At 44.0% G+C, this 16,706-nt stretch overlaps 1 protein-coding gene across 1 annotated transcript in view; it reads right to left on the reverse strand.

Annotated features, from left to right (window-relative positions):
- HCRTR2 (hypocretin receptor 2) overlaps positions 1–7,395 on the reverse strand; it is a 34,195-nt gene extending 26,800 nt beyond the window's left edge. Inside the window, exon 1 of the mRNA XM_074820790.1 lies at positions 7,086–7,395. Coding sequence (XP_074676891.1) covers positions 7,086–7,314 — 229 coding nt within the window. The 5' untranslated portion in view covers positions 7,315–7,395. The remainder of the gene's footprint in view (positions 1–7,085) is intronic.
- Positions 7,396–16,706: the final 9,311 nt, after the last annotated feature.

A 16,706-nucleotide genomic window follows, 5' to 3' on the forward strand; every position in this document is an offset into this window, starting at 1 on the left:
ATTTAAACCTGCATGACTCATTAAAACCAAGGTATGCTCCACAGCTGAAATGTTGTGCAACTCTGAAACCATATGCTTCAAAATGCATCTGTCAGTGTAAAATGGAGTTGCACTAGGACAAATTCTTCCACGTCCACGTCTGTTTCTAACACAGATGTAAGAATGCCTTTTCATTAGACTACACATAGAAAATAATATGCTAGTGAAATGCTACAGGAAACAGCTTGCAATAGTATACAACTTCTGAATCTATATCATGAATCCGCATCACCAATATAATACTCCCAAAACTGGTCTAAAATCCTTGCAGTCTTCCTGCACTGAGAACCAGGAGACAGAGCTCAGTTCTGTCAGGGCTGAGTGCACTCCCAGGATCTGCAACCTCTGCCCTCTGCTCAGGGGCTAGCTGCCTGTGCTGGAGGCCAGCTCTGGTATGGGGCATCATGTAAGCTGGGATCAGGCTGCTGGGAACAGAGCTTTCAGAGAAAGATATGAGACACCTCTTCTGGGGGTCACCTCTTTGCCTGGGAGCTGCATTTAAGCTCAGGCTCTCACACTTAGCTCAGGCAAAGACCGCACTGCAAGTATGTACGTTCCTTGCTGATTCTGATTGTAATCCTCACCCACTGACTTGACTTTCTGGCTTAACCTCAGACCTGCTTCATCACTGTGGATTTGTCTGGTGATTGTTGGGAGGTGACTGAACCCTGGTAAACATCACCAGACCTACCATGCTCTCAGGCACTGTGGGACTGTGTTGGAAAGTACACTGCCCTATCAGTCTTGCTGCTACCCTCAGCTCCCGGATCTCCTTCCCCTGAGGAACAGTCCATTCTAGTTCTCTGACAAATTCAAGTTGTGAGACATACAGTAAGTAAATCTGCTGCTAATGTCCAAAAAAACAAAGGTTTCACTTGACATCCAACATAGAAAATAAACAATGCTTGGAAAACAAAGAAGCATTCCAAAACCTTCTATTTTTTGGAAAGATGGTGAGTTTCATTTTATATGGTAATGCCCCAAAGACACTTCTGTTTAGAGTGCTTCACTGACCTAAGGGAAAGACATGTTAGTGTCTGTTCAGCTCCTGGGAGACAGGGCTTTACTGTTTTTAGTGGTCTTGGAGTTGTGCAGTTGCTGAATAGCTCTGCTGAGTTACTTTCCTTCTTCCATAGACAGATGATTCCTTCCAAACATCACTCACGATATAGAATTAATACTAGGCAGCATATCCTGCCACCCTCAAGGCTGCACCTGTTTTGGGTCTAAATAGCAGAGCTAGTCTTCAGAACTATCACTCCAACAACTTTGAGAAAGTATAAAATTAAATGGGATAAGTTCTTTTAAAGTTTCAAATTTATCAGGTGTACATCTTGAAAGTAAAATGAAAAACCAAAACCAGCAACAGTAAAGTTTGCTATTTGCTTCCTAGGTAATACAAACACAAACAATTCAAATACATGCTGGTGGGCTTTCCCTTGCCACCCACCCCATAACATTCTCCCATTACAGGGGAGTTATGACTAACTGGTGATAGTTCTTCTGTAGGAGCTGCTGAATAGCCAGCCTTTAAATCAAAGTTTATGATATATCAGACAAGAGATATTTTATCAGCAGTGCTATAGACAGAAGAAAGGAAGAAAACTGGATGGCAGAAGAGTCCTATATTTTTAGTTTCCAAAACGTGCGTGTAGCCTCAGAAGTAAGAACAATAACTGTCAAAAGTAATTACAAATTAAACAGAATACGAGACTCCATGTGGAAAGGAATATATTTTTTGTTTCTCTTTCAATACCTTTTAATGGGTTTTGACCCCTGAGACCAAGCACTCGTTCCGATTCCAGTCCTCCTTTATCACTGAATGAGTTCACAGCAGAACTACTGTCCTTTGGAATGATGTTGGAATACAAGTAGCCAAACTGCTTGTTATTTTACTCTGACTGAAAAAAATACTATCCAAGTACATTCTTTTTTATTCAACTATAAGGGCAGCCTCCAGGCAGATGCAACTATCCTTTCTTTTAGAAGAACTCAAATGAAACTCAACAGAATTTGGATTAATATTCAAGACATCAAGCATCTCTTGCAGCTCACCCTCCTTCAGTCTTGGGCATTGCTCCCTGAACTCTCGGAGTTGGGTTTAATAGGACCGCACTATTCACAACAGGCAGAATTGCCTTTTGACATAAAGAACAGTAAACGAAAGTGGAGCTGTGCCCCCTCTGGACTCTGGGCAGCAAGCATATAGAGTAGAACTAGCTGCACATCTGAATATAAGAATCTAGACAGATAAGGGCATAATTTCAAACTAGCTTCATCTTTTAATGCTGGTCTTTTGGTGTATCTCACAAGGATGTGCCATGACTCTTTCTTGCCAGTAATCACCGTATTACGCAAACACTAATGTACTTCAGTTGATACTTGAACTCTTACATAAACTGAGCTCATACATTCTATATCTTAGGTAGATGAAATGTATAAATATTGTATCATTTCCTATGTGGTATATTTTAAAAAAATAGTAAAGCCACTCTAGTTATTATTCCTCTAACAGATAAAGGTGACTCTCATGCTGGTATTACAAAAGTAAAGCCCTTTCAGTGCCAGACTCCCCAAGTAATCTGGACAAAAGTAAATGAAATATGCCTCATCTACGGCAATCAAATAGGATTCATGAAGATCATGGCACCATTTAAGAGAATACATGACCCATCCACGTGCATGGATGTCTAGACCTCAGTATTCACCAGATACATTTAAAATTATAACAGAGCTGCATTTGAGACAGTTGCCTATTGACAGGCATTGACTAGGACTCTGATGTTAGAACTACACACAAACCTTTTCTCTCCAGCCCTAAAAAAATCAAACTACAATAAGTAGAAATAAAATGAATGCTGTTGAGCTCTGAGTCAGACTATGAACTCTTTGAGGAAAGGGCCACAGCTGGGTTCTGTACAATCTCAGCACAACTAGCAGTTACTGTAAAATAGATAATAATGAGCTATCCAGAGAAGAGTAATTCTCTGTCAATTAAATTTGGTTTCATTCTGAGTTGGAAAGAAAAACAAATATCACCAAATTGCATGTGTAAAGAAAGATTCTGAAATCTCTCGTTGATGTCCTGCATGGTCTCTTAGCCTTGGAAACCAGCAGTGCTGAAGAATTTCAAGCTGGGTGCTGGCAGATTGTGTGTGCTCAGGATCTCAGCTCCTGCCAGCTCTGGGGAGGGCTGCCAAGAGGCCCAGCAGCCCAGCTGGTGGGACACCAGAAGGCCGCTTGTTCTGCCTTCTGTCTTTGATCAAACCAAGAGATCTCTGCTGTACATTTTGATTTTGATGAATGCATGTTCCCCGAGGGAAACCATCTCATTAGAAAAGTTCTGACCCATGGGAATAAGTAACTTAAATGAGGACCATTTCCATTCTTTACTTGTATAAATGGTGTTAAATCTATGGAGTTGTACATTACTTATTAATCCTTTCTGGTCTTATTCCAGTTATTAACTGCTGCAACTTGTTAGTGTGGAATGATCATGTCAGTAACCAGAGACCTCCATACATCCTAAAAATACCTTTCCTTCTTTAATTAGCTAGTTTCCCATTTTAAAGCAGTGCTTTTAATGTAATGTTTTCAAAAAAAGAAGAAACAGGTATTTACTCTACAGTCAACATACATTCGCCATTAAGAAGTCCTATGTTTTGCACTAGCCATGCAAAGAAGTTGCAAAAGTTTCACTGCCATGCAGTAGTAAAGAAATCTTCTGGCCTTGTTTGCAAAACAGAAAGTCCTTATCCTCAACATCTATTCTGCTTCTAGTGATAGTGACCGAGTGAAGAAGAGAACAGGACAAAGCATACTGATAGTATCATCCTGATTTCAGAGTCTGAATGTTCATGTAAATATGTCCTAAAAATGTCTTCTGTTTCTTCTCAGTGGCTTGCACTGAAATCTCTGGTGAGCAGCCAACGTGGGCACAAATGAGAATCATTGTCATGAAGCACTCAAATGCAATAATCAAACTTCCATTCAAATGCAGAGACTTGCTAACAGTTTTCATTTTAGCTGGTTTGTGTAGCAGCCCAAACAGGGTATGTCAATTCTCCTAATTAAATTGAAAACTAAATAGCAATGCAGACCTTGTTATATGCTACTATAAGTAGAATTCCTGCAGTGCAGCTCACTCAAGAGCCCAGTAGATGTCAATGAAAGTTCAAGCTTCTAATTCTACCCTTGGTTGTTAATTGACTGTCAGAATGCTTCAATCTAGTTTATTACTAATATTCGAGGGATGTGCTGTGCCTTCCACTTGCACAGATGTTATTGCTGGGACACAATGAGTCTCTTCATCCCATGTGAATGCACAAATCAAAATAAAGAGGCAGAAACACAGTTTTTCAGTACCACATAGGGAAAGGTCTTTCCTGGTTACTTAAATGCTATCTGAATAGGCCATGGACAAAATAGAATCAAAGCATTGACTTCACATGCCACACAAGTCCAGCAGCACCAGTCAAACATAAGCCGAGGAACACACTTCATCATTAAAGCATGATACCATAAAGCACTAATAGCCACTAAAACTCTCTTTAGAACCACTTCTGCTCTGCTTCAAGGTCCATAACTAAATCCCAGATTAACCTTGAATATAAATTTTTCAAGCAGGAAAAACTAGCTTCTGAGAGACTTAAAAGTGTGTACTGTTCTCTACCAGATTTTCTGTGGTAGCCAAATAAAGTTTCACAAAAATGTCTTTGGAAAGAGCATGAGACCACATCCATTTCTCTCCTCAAAACCACAGGAGCCTGCAATCAGTGCAGTATGAGCTGTCTTGCATAAAGATGAGACAGTGTTCAGCTAACGAGCACCTGCACCTGCAGACCCCACAAACAACTTGCCCATAAACAGAAGCAGCAGTTTGGGTGGGTGAGGTCCGTGTAACGCACAAAGGCAGTTTAAAGAGCAAACGGCTTGGGCAGCAGCAGTCAAGTAAAAGGGAAGGTGGGTGGACAGCCACATGCCAGCTTCCATCCCAAGCGACAAGGTAACGTACACAAACGTCAGGGAGGAGCAGCTCTACATCAGCACTGATACCGTCCCTATCTGCAAGTGCACAGACAGGAAAGCTATTCTCCTCCGGGCTTCAGAGGAAAAAAGTGTAAACAGGGTGAGATCTCCTTTAGCTGAAGATTTGACCTTGAATCTTTAAAGGCGGGAGGACAGCCTGTATACAGAACGGGTGGAGGCAAATAGGTAAACACTGGTAATTTTCCTAAAACCGTCTTTGCTCAAGATGAGAGCGAAGGACGCTTTTCTTCCTAGTTTGAAGTACAGCCTCTTTACGAGGGGTACTATCTTTACACCGCCCGTGAAGCTGGCTGCCGAGCAACGGACCAAGCAAACATGCTCAGGCTTCTTAATAGCTCTAACATAACCTCTTTGGCGAAAAACTCGCTGGTTTCACCAACGTGCACACTGGATGTTTACAGGCAGCGCACCATTCCGGGGGGGGGGGGGGGGGGGGGAAATCATCATCGGTCCGTTGAAAGAAAAAAAAGCCTTGCAAAATTTTGCCTTTGGCTGCAGTCTTATTTGCATCTTGCCTCGGGAAGCCTTGGGAGCCTGCAGATGACAGCCCTGACATGCATAAATCCTTCTGAAAAACATGAATGAAAGACCCGTATGGCAGGGCGGGGCGCGCTAGTGCGCCACTCCGTTCATGAAAATGTCACCGATGTAAATAAAAAATGCAAATGGCCGAGACTCCGGCTACGCGGGTTCTCACGGCGTCACCGGCTCCCCGGCAGCCACGCCGCATTCGCGCTCATTCACAAAGGCAGAGCCGATGCAGACCCGCGCCCGCCCCGCTCCCCCGGCCCCCAGCACACTGGAGCGGGGCACGGCTGCGGGCACGGCCGCCCCGGGCGGGGCCATGTGCACCCGCGCGCGCCTGCCCCCCCCCCCCCTACCCCCCGCAGCGAGGGGCCGGGCGGGGCGGGGCGGCGCGCTCCCTCCGCCGCCGCCAGCGCCTTTTCCGACGGCCCGGCGACAGCCCCCGGCGTGGGCCCGGCCCGCCCTCAGTCCCCGCCGCCGGCCGCCGCAGCTCGGGGCAGCAGTTCCGCCCGGGCGGACGCGTTACCGGCGGCCAGACCCCGCTCCCGGCTCCCCCACCCCGCCCGTTCCCGTAAACGCTCCCGCTTCCCGCTGCCCCAGCCCACCCGCGTCCTCCCTCCCCGGCCCTCGGCTCCCCGGCCCTCGGCTCCCCGCCACTCTCCCCCCTCACCGAGCGAGGGTTCCCCGCCCGCCCCGCAGCCCCCGCCCGCCGCCTCCTTCACGGATGAATGGGAACGGGGAGGGCGGGCTCCCGGGCGCCGCCTGGCCTCGCTTCCCTCAATGAGAGCCCGGGAGGGCACCGCCCCCCTCCGCCCCCCGCCACCCCCCACCCCCGCTCCGCGCGCCTCGCCAGCGCGGCCGTTGCGCCTCCCGCCCGCCGGCTGCTGAGGGGAGCAACCGCCCGTTCCCCTCACGGGGCGGGCGCCGTCCCGTCCCTGTTACCCCGCGGCCCGCCCCGTCCCCCCTGTCTCCGTCCCTCAGAAAACACCGCCCGCTGGTTACTGCCAGCGCGGCGCCGGGCCCCGCCGAGCCGGCCGGGGCTGTCAGAGGGAGCGGCAGCCTCCCGGGAGGGCTGAGAGGCGGAGCCGCGGGCCGGGGCGGGCAGGGCGGGCGGCGGCGGGGGGGGCGGTTTCAGCACCTCGGCCCCGCGGACGGGGACGGGAGCTGGCCGGCAGCCCCCGGCTCTCCCCCACCGGCTCCCTCCGGGCAGCTCCGCCGGTCCCTCTCCGCCCTCCCAGCCCCGGCTGCGAGAGCGGCCGCCGCCGCAGCCCCTGGCAAGCGCGGGGGGGGAGCGGTTTTCACGGCGTCCCGCAGCAAAGGCCCCTTGCGCGCAGGCTTAACTTTCCCCCGCGGCTGGGGACACCCGGGTTTCCAGCGGTGGGAGCGAAATCCAGCCCCGGTTTCCAGCCACCATCCGCTCAAACCCCACCTCGGCTGGGGGGGAACGGGAAGTTTGGGGGAGCGCGACTCACCCAGGACGTTCCCGACGAGGGCCACGATGAAGACGACGATGTAGCCGGCGATCAGCGCCCATTCGTACTCCTTGGGATGCAAATACTCCTTCCAGAGGTATCGCAGGAACTCCTCATCGTCGTAGTCGGAGGAAGGGGTTAAAAGAGCCTCCCGCGTTTCGTTTAGCTCCGACCCGGTCGTCCAATTCCTGCACGGAGGGGAACCATCCTCGGGTTGAATCCCGGACATCCCTGGTGGTTGGTCCGGGGGCTTGGAAAAAACAAAACCCAACAAAACCCACCAGACCCTCTCAGAGCATCCGAGCTTCCTCCCGCCCGTCCATCGAGGCTTGTGGTTGCCAGTGCGAAAAGCGGGGTGTGGGGAGAAAAATGACGCGGGAACTTACGGGAGCCAATGCGGGAACAGGCTGGGGATCCGCGTCGGTCCCCAACCCGCCCTGACCAGCCTTTTCCCCGGCCGGGCAGGGGGGCGCAGCCTCCGCGCGGAGGCTGCGCCCCCCTGCCCGGCCGGGGAAAAGGCTGGTCAGGGCAGGTTGCATGCCCCGGGTGCCGGACTGCACCTATCCCCGCTAGAAAAGTCACGTCCGTTTCTTACGACGCCGATTTTTGTTCCCCAAACCACGCACATGCACCCTCACCGCACACCCCCGCATCCCTGCACCGCCCCCTCCCGCCATCCCCAGCCCCTCATCTCTCCCCCCCGACCCGGCTCCCCGGCTCGTCCACCCCTCTTCCGACTCCGGTTCCCCTCGATTTCCAACCCTCTCTTGCACAGGGACTTCTCTTTAGACCTTTCTACATGAAATACCATATATACTCGAGATATTTGTAAGATTAAAGGCAATGGAAGGCTGCTGTGGAAGGAAGCACAGGGTGAAAGGATCCATTAAAAACGAGTGGCTGATGAGACTCTCTCCTTTCTGTGCCCCCTTTGAAAGTTGGGCTGAGTATGGGGCTAAAACAGAGGAATTAACCCCGATGGGAAAATCCTTAAGAACACTGATCAGACAAGAGCGAGGTTTCATCGGATCTGAAGATCAGAGAGCTCACTGTAGGCTTGAGTCTAGCATGCAGCCTCGCTGAGCTGAGGTTGCTTCAACGTTCAGTTGGGATCTCAAGACAGCAACTGCCCCTTAGCTATTCTGAATTGAGCTGAAGTGGCAGAAAACAATTCCAGTGAGACCATAAGTGCTAGTTAAACAGCGTGATAATCATTGCTTCTTAAATGATTTTCATACTTAGCCCAGTGTACAGTTCCCAAAAGAGAAAGGATAGGTCTGGACTTGTGCCTTTCTGACTGAAAAAAAACCCCTCTTATTTGCGTAATCTGTTCACTTCCTAGCTGAATAATTTAATGAATATGATATAAGCAGCACTTTGTGAAATGGTGCACCTCGCGCAGTTAGGCATTTCAGTGCGGGGTCTGCACCTCCATAGGAATGGAGGAACTATTATGGTGAGACTCTGGTTCTGACACACAAGCATAACAGAGAGGCAGATATTAACACTGTTGTGCTTAGCTCTAGGGAGTACTTTAGGTTCCTGAATTGTTCTTTATCGGTGTGCAGCTTTCTCTACTGCCTTCAAAGTCCAATACAGCATACCTACACCTGGTATACCTGCACCTATTTCTATAGACCTGCTCTCTTTGCTTTAGTTCCCTGTAAAACAAAGGAAATAATCCCTTTCCTATTCCACAGGGAAGTTGAGTGGACTTTTTAAGATAAATACGTGAAAGCATGAGATATACTCTCATATACAGGTAGGATCAGTACCTACCTTACATAAATCAGAAAGGTAAACTTTGCAAGCATCATAAATAAAGATTAGACACTCTGCAACTAATGAAAAATTCTCAGGTTATGTTAATTGTGGTATGAGTTTTGAGAAGTGATTTAAACTATCCTGAGAATGTAGGAATGCAGGTCTACTTGATACACAAGATGTATTCAAGGAGCTTGTCACAGTCTTTGCTAGTGGTGAAAAGACTTAGAGCATGACCATTTGGTGATCAGTAACAGCCAGCCACACTCATGCTCCAGCTTGTTTCATATGTTAAAATTTTTGACCATAGTTCCAATATTTGCTTCCAAGTTGCCATAAAGTCTGAAACTGGCAATGCCTTTTTGGACATAGAATGCTTTTTTTCTTCCTCCCTCACCAATAGTAACGAATTGACTTGAAAAGGTATTAAGAAACAATATGGCTTTATGAAAAATACCTCTTGGGGCTTATTTTTTCAACAAGATTACAAGTTTGATTGATAAAGACATAACTGATTATGCAGATTGATAAACTGCATAAATTTGGTATTCCTAGAGTACTGTAAGACATTTGCTTTGATTGATAGACTACATTCTGATTAGGAAGACAGGATAGTAAAAATCAATCTGGCACGCATTATAAAGATTAAAAATGGGCTAACTAACAGATCTCAGAATGAAATGGTTGACAAAGAATCATCAGTGAGCCTGTGCATTTCTACTGTCAGTTCTTGGTTTTATAACACTCTTTAATGACCTTGAAGAAGCTGGTAGGTGATCCAGAGATCAGGGGTAATCAGCTAAACACACACTCTCATCGTGAATCTGCAGACAGAAAGCTTCATGTGATCCTTGATGGTACAAAGAATACCTGTGAAAACTATTTGAGGCATATACAAGTATGAGTGAAACCTGACTAAGCAAAAATATCCACCATGTGCAGAACTCTGCTACTGCAGAAATATATTTCAATTGAGTCATTTTACCGGTACATTTTAAAATCAAGATCTAATGCCTTTCTAAAAGATAAGTGCTAGCTGATATGGGAATTAATTCAGAAGTTGCATGACCTCTAGTAGGCAAGAGGTCAGACTAGATGATTATGGTAGTCCCCTCTGGCTTTCTAATTTGTGAAAGTGCATTAGCAAAATAGATTCACCTGATGAAATTTGGTGCTGACTTATCTTTTAATTATACTATTTGCATCAAGACTAGTTCAACAGTTTAAATCTGTTCCTTTCATATGCAAATGAACAGCAAATGCTCAAAAGTATATAATTCTTATTTTGCTAACTGTTTTTTTCAGTTCAAAACCTGTTTCACATGTGGGTTTACAAACTTTTACAAACAAAGAATGTATCAGCTACCCAGCACTTAAAAGAAGCATATAGTCAAGGTTATATCTATTAGCCTTCTTACCTCAGGAGAGTACTGTCTGGTACTTTATTTAGCTAAAATGTTCACATACACTGATATCTCTTCTAATCCATAACTTTCCATCACTAATCCAAAAATACTAAAATGAAATTATAAGCTATAGAAGATATGCCTTGTAGCTTTCAATGCCACTTATTATATGATATTAGACTATGTGAATATAGATCAAACAATTTTATGCTTTATTGCATCTGATAGCTCACAGGAACTAACATTCATAGAGAACAAACTAGCCCTAGTTCAGCATCCAAGTTTATTGCTTTTTGAAACACATTTTCCTCCTCCGTAATAATAATTCTGTTGCAGAATTGCATTTTTATTAATCAAATAGGTAGCATTTTTTCCTATCTTAGAGACCAGCCCTTTCATTTTAAAATCTATTTGATTCAGAGGATTAGTTCCATACTAGTCTAATAGTATATTAAATTAGGAACCTTTTATCAAAGCAGAATGAATTTCAAAGTTTTTGCAATTTGGGTTAAGAGGCAGCTGAGCTGGAGGGTTTCTGTTCAGCCTTTGCTGAACATTTTAACAGGTGCTTTAATTCTTGGGAAGCAAACCACATAAGCATGGTTGCTGAAGAGAAATTGACTGCTTTATTGGCAGTGGAGACAGATTGTGTGAATATGTCCTTCCCATCTTCCTTTCGCTGTTCTCATTTAACAGCTTGTCACTGTCCCCTTTCTCTCTCTTAAGGAATACGCACCTGATAGTTCAATAGAAAACCACCAGTTTTACTGTTTATTTACTTGAGCAATCCTGGTCAGTCATGATCCAGATTTTGTCTGTGAAGCCCCTCTTGTATCTTTCCTCCTCTAATGGTATTTCAAGGTGGAAGTGCTGCTTCCCTGTCAGCAGCACTAAGTAGTTCCTAAGAAGCAGATGGGCTATCGTCAACTAAATAGTGAAGAAGGGAAGATGGTAAATGAGCAAGTAGAGAGAAGTTAAGAGCAAGAGTGAAGGACTGATAGAAAAAGCCACATCTGGAATTCTCTACAGCCATAAAATTCAGTGGGGTAATAAGGGTAGTAACAAAAGAAAAATGAATACTGTACTGTTTGTGAAAAGAAGGAAATAATCAGCAGATCTCATAAATGAACATAATGATGCTCCATCACACAACACATCTGCAGTACTGCATTTCCTTTAGGTCTCCTCTTGTCTTAGCATTAATTCATTAATGAACTGTAGGTTCAAGAGGCAAACCTAGTTTTAACATGACAGATATATTCAAACCTAATGCTGAATTTTTGGAACCACTGGTGACCTAAGAAGCATCCAGCAACTAACTTTAACTAACCTCAGACATTTTTCTTTTTGTGTGTAGAAAGCAGGATCCTATTCAGCAGGATCCTGTTTTAAACAATCCAAGATCTTGTTAAGGTACTGTACTGTTACCTAAGTATAGGAAGAATATCATCTATGCTCTATTGATTTATTAGTTCACTACCACCATTAAAATGAGGCAGGGCTAAGAGAACTTGCTCTCTTTCTAGCAGTGATAAGAAAGATCAGCAGTTGGTGAGATCATGCCATGTTCATTATAATATCTATCAATGCAGAATATATTTGAAGTGAAAAAGTCTGATTCTAGTCTCATTCACACTACTATAAATTAGAAGCAACTTCATTCATGTCAGTAGAGGTATGCTCTGTAATACAAATTATAATATTGCACTGCATATTTTTGCAAATTGAGATGAACTTAAAGCAATATGAGAATCTGAGTATTGGTGAAAATTCTGTTGTGCAATCTGCAACAGAATTGCCTATCATCATTCCTGTATGTTACAGGTATAATTTCCAAGGTGGTACAATTCATATAAAAAAAAAAGTACACTGCTCCTCCATGCTTATCTTGGACCATTTTCTTATTGACAGCCAAGTACTAAAAGAAGTTCAGAAAAAAAATTTGCTTTGATTAGAAAAATGAATGTATTCTATCTGCCATATTCACTCCACCAAATCTTCGAATATTTAAAGGCAAACACATTTAATGATCAGGGCACAGCTCCAACCTTGATTGAACAAATTACAATACATCCTTCCCAAAGAGGTCTCTGAACTGTGTACGGAAGCTGAAAGAGGGATGAGAGGGATGTCTTTTTACTCTTTTTTTTTTTTTTTTTTTTTTTTATAAGACAAGGCACACCCAATGATAATTTCAGTCAGTGAGTTTAAGTAAGTAAAAAAGAAAAAGCTCTTCTTAACTTCATGTTTATGTGAATACTGGAACTCAGTTGTAGAAGCCAGGGCAAATTTATTACAAGTCCATCAAAGCTGTTAAATGAAGCAGTTCGGATGCAACATTGCACTCAAGAGCTCTGAAGCCAGAGAAAATATAGCCCCAAGTATAAACTCTTTCTTAAATTAATTTCCCTAGCATCTGCTCCTGACCCATTTGGAAACAGCACAGGATCTTTGGTGTGATCTGAGACAAGACAGACGCTTTCATATTAAGTATTTTGAGGAATAAGAAGGAAGAGGCACAAGGCTTTTTTTTTTTTTTAATAAAGAATTTGGTTATTTTAAAGGAAATAAAGGCCTTTCAAGAGACTTTAGCACAACACCCAGTGCTCTAGAAAACATATTATTTATAGTAAAGGTTTTCATGACGATTAGAGCTACCTTTTACAACATGCAGTGAGGAACAATCGCTATTCTGCAGAATGTACATTTTAAATAGACAAGATAGATAGATTCAGAGTGGGAAGCAAAACAGTGACAAAGATGGTTTTAAATGACATATCACTTTCAGTATGTGAAAGCTAAATGACATCTATCTGTATTACAGGCTATGACCTGTATGTTCTGTATTCAGGTTCACTGACCTACTGACATAAGATCAGGCCACAAGTACTATATTGTCCTATTGCTTTCATCAGACTGTTTCTTACTTTGTTCTCTAATCCCTCAGAAAAACAGGTCATATTGCATGAGGTCAAAGATTCCTGTAATCAGTATTACAACTCTGACAGTGGCCAGGAATAGATGTGTAGAGAAGAAGATAAGGATAAGGCAAGTTTGCAATGATACTTTCCATCATTACAACTTCCCATCTTTGAGCAATCTACAAGTTAGAAGCTTCCCGAGGCAAACCATTATGTCTGGTTAATAAATAAGTCTTCACATTTTTTCCCCAATAATTTTGCTTAATTGTTTTCTAAGCCCATCTGAAGCTCTGGCTTCCACTGTAACTAGAAGCAATGATTTCCATGGTTTGTTACAGTGTTCCTCCTTCTCTACCTTTAAAGTTGTTGCTGGATAATTTTATTTGGTTTGTTGTTCATATATTGTAAAAATGAGAATATTTTCCTTTTCATTTTTTTCCATACCACTTGTGACACACTTTTCCTCAGTCAAGTCCTCCTTGAAAGTATCTCCATTTCAGCAATCATTTTCTTTTTGTTACTCAACATAGCATACATAATCAGAAAACTTTGCTACCTTTTATATTCATACCCTTTCCTAAATCATCTATGAATATGGATGAATATGGAACTGTCAATGTTAGGTTAATGGTTGGACTGGATGATCTTCAAGGTCTTTTCCAACCTAGACAATTCCGTGATTCTGTAATAGGGTGACTACCACAAGTCCAGTGTAGGTATCTGGATCTAGCAATAGATTTCCACTGGCAACTGTTTCCATTTTCATGAATTATTTATTTCTACTGTCTTCCTTCTCCCCTTGAACCTGTTATTAACCACAAGAGGGCCTACAAGGTGATAATTTAGTTTCATAAAGAGTATTTCAAAGAATCTGAAAGTAGAAAACATTTTGAAAACACAAGTATACTTCATAAAATTTGGGTGAAATGTAATAGATACATGATGTGTACATTCCCTCTTCAAAAAACATGATGATTCTTTTCTATTATGTGTTTTCATATGTTTACTACCTCCATTACATCAAATTTCAGAGTATACAAAATGAACTTACCAGTGCAGTGTTTCAAAACCCACTGTGAGGCCCATAAAAGTCTGGCAACATATTTGACACCTTTCATGTCTCCTGTATTGTTTTAATCTGGAGGTTACATATTTTAGTTTTTAGGTTAACAGTTTAGGATTTTAATTCCTTTAGTACATGTTGTATTCGGTTTGTGTGGCAAGGGTTTGGTAGTGAGCGGGGTAGGGGGGTGGCTTCTGTGAGAAGCTGCTAGAGGCTTCCCCCATGTCTGACAGAGCCAATGCCAGCTGGCTCCAAGATGGACCCACCGCTGGCCAAGGCCAAGCCCATCAGAGACAGTGGTAGCACCTCTGGGATGACATATTTGAGAAGGTGAAAAAACTGCTGCAGAACAGCAGCCGGGAGAGAGGACTGAGCATATGTGAGAGAAACAACTCTGCAGACACCAAGGTCAGTGAAGAAGGAGGGGGAGGAGGTGCTTCAGGCACAGGAGCAGAGATTCCCCTGCAGCCCGTGGTGCAGACCATGGTGAGGCAGCTGTGCCCCTGCACCCATGGAGGTTAATGGAGGAGCAGATCTCCACCTGCAGCCCAGGGAGGACCCCATGCCAGAAGAGGTGGATACACCCAAAGGAGGCTGTGACCCCATGGGAAGCCCACACTGGAGCAGGCTCCTGGCAGGACCTGTGGCCCCATGGAGAGAGGAGCCCACGCTGGAGCAGGTTTTCTGGCAGGACTTGTGACCCTGTGGGGGACCCACACTGGAGCAGTCTGTTCCTGAAGGACTGCACCCTGTGGGAGGGACCCATGCTGGAGCAGTTGATGAAGAACTGCAGCCTGTGGGAAGGACCCATGTTGGAGAAGTTTGTGGAGGACTGTCTCCTGTGGGAGGGACCCCACGCTGGAGCAGGGGAAGAGTGTGAGGAGTCCTGTCCCTGAGGAGGAAGGAGCGGCAGAGACAACAGGTAATGAACTGACCACAACCCCCATCCCCTGTCCCCCTCAGGTGGGAGGAGGTAGAGAAATCAGGAGTGAAGTTGAGCCTGGAAAGAAGGACGGGGTGGGGGGAAGGTGTTTTTAAGATTTGGTTTTATTTCTCATTACCCTACTCTGATCTGATTGGCAATAAATAGAATTAATTTCCCTGAATCGAGTCTGTTTTGCCCATGACAATAATTGGTGAATGATCTCTATCTCAACCCACGAGCCTTTTGTTCTGTTTTCTCTCCCCTGTCCAGCTGAAGAGGGGAGTGATAGAGTGGCTTTGGTGGGCACTTGGCATCCAGCCAAGGTCAACCCACCACAGTTGTATCACCTGGTCTCGGAAAACTTTTAGGACTGTTTTCTCTAAATGGCAAATACTGATATACTGATTCCTGTATCATTTGTACTTAGGAATTACTTGATATGAGACAAGCTAGGTATGGCCTCGTTTATGTCCCTGTTTTTAACCCTTTTCCTTCCTTTCTCCAGAATATCATGGTCATGTGTTGGCTGCTAAAGTGATCTCCAACTTTTGCAAGCCCCTGAACTCTTCCAGGGAACTGTCTGAAAGAGAGTTAAAACCCGTGCCAGTGTCCCATATAACTTAGGCACAGTTTCTGCATCCTACTGAGTATCTTCCTTCCTTTCGAAAGCCTGCCTGCCAACATGCTCATTTAAAACAACCATTCCAGGTTATCTATCTTCTATTTCAGTTTTCAAGCCTTTGCATAGAAATATTCATACATATGATCTTGTTTTGGTGGGGTTTTTTTGTGACCTGTTTAAATGAGACCCTATTCATTCAGTCCTTTTTTGCTGTCACTTGTGTGAATTTTGTTTGGTTTGCCCTATATACTATATTTCACTTGAGTACAGCATTCTGTAACTTCACTACCAGATGAATCATCTCAAATGGTGTACTTTTCAGCACATTGATCAGCACACTTTCAGATCATTAGTTTAAAAACTTCCCCATAACTATTTTATTTTAAGTTTCATTAGTAGATTTTATTTTTCTTGGATAGAGTACCTACCTCGGTCAGTTCCATTTTTTCTTAAAGTTTCCACCGTTCCTAATTAACTGACTCTTCTTTATGCCATTTCTCAGACACATATTGACACTCTGCACTCTCTCTAGCCCTGTGTGTGGTACTGAGAACATTTTGCAGAACATCTTTCCACAGAGATTTTATATCATCTGTTGCTAGTATTCTATAATATGACCTCCTGAGATTTCCATTTTTTACATTAAGTCATCAGAAAACAAGACATAAGTATTTTGTCATGAGAATAGCTCACAAAGCATCAAAATCATTTGTATCCATGTCTTTGTCCACTCTTTGCTATTTTGTTTCTTAAGGTGTGGTTTAATATTTTGTTTATGCACTTATATTTTCATGTGACATTTTTACTGCCACCTAGGTAGTTTATTCCATACCTACTTTATATTTTTTCTAGCTTAATAAAATATTTCAGTTAGGTAGCAGGGAAGATCTTAATTTCCTCCTGTTTTTAATGAACTGCTG

The sequence above is a fragment of the Strix aluco genome, chromosome 3 (assembly GCF_031877795.1).
Source record: "Strix aluco isolate bStrAlu1 chromosome 3, bStrAlu1.hap1, whole genome shotgun sequence".
Classification (NCBI taxonomy): Eukaryota; Metazoa; Chordata; class Aves; order Strigiformes; family Strigidae; genus Strix; species Strix aluco.